Source organism: Salvia splendens, chromosome 12 (genome assembly GCF_004379255.2).
Source record: "Salvia splendens isolate huo1 chromosome 12, SspV2, whole genome shotgun sequence".
Taxonomy (NCBI): Eukaryota; Viridiplantae; Streptophyta; class Magnoliopsida; order Lamiales; family Lamiaceae; genus Salvia; species Salvia splendens.
In genome coordinates this window covers 25660838-25666666 of record NC_056043.1, presented here as the reverse complement: position 1 = coordinate 25666666, position 5829 = coordinate 25660838, and the positions used below count along the sequence as shown (strand labels likewise).

Below are 5829 nucleotides of genomic sequence, written 5' to 3'. Positions count from 1 at the left end.
CTTGTTAGGAGCCCAACACTGAATAGAGATCAAGTTGCAACAGTTAAAAACAGCACTTTGGAGCAATAATGTTAACTAGGTTCACTTTGCCACCAGTATTAAATCCCCAAATTACCACATCAATTAACAATAATGTTAGAGATCAAACTCTACATCTCTCCACATTCTGCAATGACACAAGCAAGTTTGGGCCGGTTGTTGGGTCCGGTGGCTACATTCTCAATCTTCCTCACGGTCAAAAGACCATCGCCAATCACGCGCTGCATCAGAATGAGGGTTTTCAGCAGAGATAAATTCAACAGCTTGTGCTAATGAATAATGCTGGCAGGATAGAATGGATAAATAACTAGATCATGAGACAATAGCAATGAAAGTACACATACCCCGAAGACTACGTGTTTGTTGTCAAGCCAATCGCACTTCGCACAAGTGATGAAGAACTAACATAATGAGGAAAATACACATTTAGAAAAGTAAGTAGTAAGGAAAGTATGCATTTTAGGAAAACTATGTGACCATTTTTTTTGGCCTTAGCATCCACATTATTCCTACAGTTCGACTTTGCATGAGAGAACAGAATATAACTGGATATGGTTTGTCCAAACTTAAACATGTCTAAAAAGATGTTTACCTGACAACCATTAGTATTCGGCCCGCTATTAGCCTGTCAAAAACAATAGAACAGTCTACTCAGGTCGAGATAGTAATTTGTTTATGCATCCCACAATGGCAATTCAAGTGATAAAATAATAAAATATCTTATTACAACAATGATAAAACTATTTGATACACGGTTTAGCATCAATAGAAATATAAATGATGACTGTAACAAAGAAAGAATCATCTCATTTGTAAAAAACAATTGACTTGCTTCCTGAGGCAAAAGAAATAATCTATTTACACGTTAAGCAAAAAGTTATACTACAAACTTATTGCAAAGAGAATTTCCAAGTCACACTTCAGTTCCTTTCACTTACAACACTACCTTAACCACAAAAGAATTCAACTTACAAAGTAAATACAATGCATCATACCATTGATAGTAGGCCAGGTCCAGTGTGTTTAGCTATAAAATTTTCATCATCAAGTTTACTTCCATAAATTGATACACAGCCACTACCATCACCCTGCCAAGAAAGAACATATAAACTTGATCAATAAATATGCAATTCATGTGCAAATCATGTACAAGACCCTTCTAATCATGCTAGATATCAAAGTGTTAAAAGTAATTCATGTATTCAACTATTTAACAATGGAATAAATGGTTATCGTGTTTGAACTTGATAGCAAAAAATAGTTATTTCAGTTGTTCAAAGTGGTTTCATCGATTGGATTGAGGTCTTGTATGCGAATAGGTTGAACTCAGATAGTAGATTATACCGACGTCACAAAAAACATGGATTTAAACAACAGTGCATAAGTTATGGTCAAGGGAATGTTGGCTTATGATTAGTTTTCCGATTAACTTAATAGTTCAAATGCCTACTCAAAACAGCATATTAAAGGGATCAGGATAGGATGAGAGAGAGGAGACACCTTAAGAAAATCACCAGCTTGTATCATGAAGTCCTTGATTACTCTATGGAACTGACACCCCTTATAACCGACAGGTAATCCAGCTTTCCTGTAAAAGAAACCAACAAAGATACATGGCCAAATTTAAATGAGAATAACTGTCAACTTTGGAACAAGATGCAATTGAAATTAATGAAAAAAAAATGTCAAAGTTTAACAAAAAATAATCCAGTGCACAGAAGAATTGACCAAAGTATCAGCAGCAAGTTGTTCCTGCTATTTTTTTACAAAATTATTTACAGCATTCAACTTCAAAGCCTCTTCCACACTCTCAGATAGAAGGATTAGAAAAGTTTCACTGTAATTTAGAGTACAGAATAGTGGAAGGCCTAATATTCAATGAAAAGTGGATTTCACCCATCAAAAGTTTTTGCAATACAAGGGAATCTCTCTAAACTATATGACTTCTTTGAAGACGAATATTGTTCTTCTACAAAATTTAGCATTTCAATGCTTAGGATTAGTTTTATAACAATAACTCTACCACGACTCAAGATTTTTAACCGATCTTCGCATATAATATCCGAATGGCATTTTGTAAAGTCTTTTTTCATGTAGTATAAAAGAGTTGCAGATTCCTAGCCTGGAGGAAACAATAACCCTATAGATTTTGTAGCCTCATTGGTCCTAAAATTTAACAGTGTCGGATACAAGGACAAAACATTTAAACATTCTGGAACGGTACAAGAATAAAGAGGTCAGAAACTCATTATATTAGCACGAAAATAGAGTTACGAACCTGTACTCACCCGTGCAGAATTGCCTAAAACACAAGAAAAACAAACATTAGTAAGAAAGGGACAACAACTTAAATAAGAGAAAATACTGAAGAAAGTAAAGAAAATTGAAATGGAACACCAGCTTGTCCAACAACTTATATAGCTTTGTATAATACTAATACTAATAACATAAATAAACAGTTTTTAACCTAAAAAAAAAATGCATATGGTCTTCCAAACCCCTTCAACAAACTTGAATAAATTAATCAAGTAGTACTTGCTAACTTATCGTGCTTCAATTTTAATCCAATTTTCAACTTCCCTAACTACACTATGGTGCAATCATTCTAGCATAAGCTCAATTATTTTAAACTTGTAAACAAATCCAACATTTTACAAGTTCAAGAAACATCAAAATCAAAATCATCTCGAAATATTTGAAGCGTTGAATAAAGCTTTACAGTTAAAATGGTGAGGTTAAAAATAACCGGAAATTTTCGGCGGTTTTGGGGGCAATATCAGCAAAGAGCTCCATCTTGATGCGGCCAGCAGGAATGTTGCCGATGGTGACATCGAAGAATACGATTGGGTTTTTAGGGTTTGGCGGGCGCTGGTGCCACTCCACTCCCGCTCCTCCTCCGCCGCCTGCCGCTGCCATCAAATTAATTTAGGAAATACTATTAATTTCATGAGATATAATATAATAAAAATGTTTGGTCAAACTTGAAAAATTATGAGATAATTGTAACTAATATATTATGAAGTTGCTTTGGTTTATGTCACTTTTACGTACAGTATCAAAATTCAAATTTAAAACCAACTTAAGAGTTTGCAGTTATCACATCCATTCCTGTTGAAATTAAACTAAGGTGGCAGCCGGAATGCGGGCAAAATTTTTAGGATGACAAATGTTTGAATGCATAATTGGTAAAGTATGATATAAATAGAAAAAAATAATAATTGAGATATTGTTAATGAAGAATAAGGTCCTCTCCTTAAAAAGAAAATAATTACTAATAATATAAATGTGCTATTTGTATGGAAAAGTAAAAAAAATAATTCTATCTATGATAAGTACTAAAAAAACAACATCATTTCATTTATGTAATTATTTTCAAAATTCTAACCTAATCCCATATAACATCTCGTCTCACCCGCATGATTGATCCTTGTTGGATCTCCCAATCAGACAAAGGAAATGATTGTCATACTTGGCATTAACGGTACCGGTAAATACCACTAGTGATTTAATCAATCTTAACATCGAAGCTATCGTGTCGAGACCATCTCAACCACACCTTTGAAGAACTACCGATTAAATAGTGATAAGCTCTCAGATGTCTCAAGAACGCGGGCTCCTTAGGCTTGTCAAAGCTCGGAACTCCAATGAGTTTAGACTAGAGTTCACAATAGTAGAGTCATTTCATTTTCTGCTCGGAAAGTGTAACAATTAATGACTGCTCAAACTAAAGCGTTTTTATTGATCAGCACAATATATGGGGCACTCGGCATGTTATTTTGGCAACACATCCATGATTCATCCGAAAACCAGAGAGGAAAGCACACATATTTATTTATTTAAGTTTAGAGGGATAAAAAGTTGGGAATCGTAGTTGTCGAATAATATTTGGACAAGTTTAAGAGAATGAGACGTCAAATTGTCAATGAGTATAGTCCCAGCTGCAGCAGCCTCCACACTACATTCCATGCACCCAACCCAATTCCAACCTCTACTTAATATCTTCCCACCTTGTTATTTCACATGACAACTTCTAATTCAATAAATAAAAAAATAGATATGTACCAAATTCATTGTATTAGACTTGAACCTAAGAGACAAAAATCATCTTTTGTTCTTACCTCTACAAAAATTTACTATTGATAATCTTGAACAATAAAACAAAACAAAACAAAATAAATAGATAGATAACCGTAACCATTATATAAATTTCATGAATGGAACTTCATGAACTTCTATTATGGCATCTGAGTTGGATCGTTGGACAAAGATTGAAAATTTAACTTCTTATCATTCTCATAACTTTTGAAATTAAAAATTAAATTAATCATTTTTCACGTTTTTGTAATTGTCTCATTGTCAAATTTTGGATGACATAAGTAATGACGTGACAATCGAGTTTTCTACAAAAATAACACATTCGATGAACAGAACGACATCGTCGATGATACTTAAAACGACAAAGTTGCATAAATAGACAATGATCGATTCTCACTATTGCCGTGTGGTTGCAACATACCTTGGGAGATGGACTTATGGCAGGACAGTGGGTTATGACCTCTCCCTTTGCGGGCCACTGCGTATTCTGATTGAACACCCCTCACAATACTGTCGGGTCGAGACGTGGGAGGCCATGGGGTTGAGATTTCAACCTTTTGCATAAGTGATATTAGTAAATATAAACAACCAAATGAATATTGTGGCAAAGCTAGAAAACTGCAGTCACTTAAGGCTGCCATTGAATGATAAGTCAATCATCAAGAAACCTAGGAAATCCAATCATATGATATTTGAATGTCTTTTTTCCAACCTTCATATATATTTCCCCTGTCACCTCAAATATTTAGTATCCTTCCAAGAAACAACCCTTACTTACAAGCCATATACTATATAAATATGCTATCTCTAACTTTGCTCTCAAATTAAACACACAACACAATGGATCACAAGAAGAAGAAGCGCAACCAATCACTCAAAGTAGTCTACATCTCTAGCCCCATGAAAGTCACGACCAGCGCCGCCAGGTTCCGGGCGCTGGTGCAGCAGCTCACCGGGAAAAACTCCGACATCGCCCCCTACATGGATTCCGACGGCGGCGCCCTCGTCGACTACCGCGACCACGACGGCACGCTGCTCCCGGACCGGCCTCCGCCCTCTCTCTCTAATTCCGACACGTCGGATTCTCTGCAGGGGGCTGTCGATGATGTCTTCGCTTCCCAATTCTCCGGGATTTTCTCGCCGGAGATGGCCGACGTGTTAGGGACCTATCATGACTTGATCATCTGAAACTTTCTTTTTTTCTAAGATGCTTGCAATTAATTAAGGTGTGTTCATGTCAACTAGTAGGCGTCTAATTCTTGAGCTGAATATATATACTAGTTAACTTATTTTCCCAACATTTATGTCCGATCTTACAAAATTGACGATAAAAAATTAAAATGACTAATCGTTCTCGCTAACCTCTTTACCAATCAAGCAACGGTTATAACTATTCAAGGTTTATTATTTCCATATACTTGTGTTATCCACAAATGAGATCATTTTGTGTGGGCCGAGAGAATATATAATTTCTCGTCCTCTTTCCTTAAATAACTATAATTATCTTTCTTTAACTCACAATTATCTCACTTTTATAAACTCAACCGTTCAAATATGTTTCTCGTAATAGTAATTTAATCACGTTTGAAAATAAAATATTAAATTGTAAACTTTTATTTTTTTTCTCAATTATCTCATCCACATACGAAACGATATTTTTTGATAGTGCTCAAAAAGACGTTATTTCATTCAAGT

The 5829-nt window shown here is 35.2% G+C and overlaps 2 protein-coding genes across 2 annotated transcripts; one reads left to right on the top strand and one right to left on the bottom strand.

Annotated features, from left to right (window-relative positions):
• Positions 1–23: 23 nt before the first annotated feature.
• Positions 24–3009, bottom strand: LOC121758758 (peptidyl-prolyl cis-trans isomerase CYP22). The gene is made up of 7 exons (XM_042154153.1): positions 2786–3009; positions 2318–2341; positions 1540–1627; positions 1035–1127; positions 632–664; positions 384–440; positions 24–260 (listed from the first exon to the last, which is right to left on the bottom strand). The coding sequence occupies exons 1-7, from the start codon at positions 2953–2955 to the stop codon at positions 150–152; spliced, it is 576 nt and encodes a 191-aa protein (XP_042010087.1). The 5' UTR covers positions 2956–3009; the 3' UTR covers positions 24–149.
• Positions 3010–4974: 1965 nt separating this feature from the next.
• On the top strand, positions 4975–5322 carry LOC121757780 (sigma factor binding protein 1, chloroplastic-like). Its single transcript, XM_042153269.1, has one exon. It carries the CDS (start codon positions 4975–4977, stop codon positions 5320–5322), a length of 348 nt encoding a protein of 115 aa, XP_042009203.1.
• The last annotated feature ends 507 nt before the right edge of the window (positions 5323–5829 follow it).

What these genes read in the sequence shown, in the direction of transcription:
- LOC121758758 (XM_042154153.1), bottom strand. Translation starts at nt 2,955, where the DNA reads ATGGCAGCGGCAGGCGGCGGAGGAGGAGCGGGAGTGGAGTGGCACCAG. An exon ending in GACCTGGCCTACTATCAATG is followed by an intron (nt 665 to 1,034) that starts GTATGATGCATT and finishes TGTTTTTGACAG; the next exon opens with GCTAATAGCGGGCCGAATAC. An exon ending in ACAAACACGTAGTCTTCGGG is followed by an intron (nt 261 to 383) that starts GTATGTGTACTT and finishes ATTCTGATGCAG; the next exon opens with CGCGTGATTGGCGATGGTCT.
- LOC121757780 (XM_042153269.1), top strand. Translation starts at nt 4,975, where the DNA reads ATGGATCACAAGAAGAAGAAGCGCAACCAATCACTCAAAGTAGTCTAC.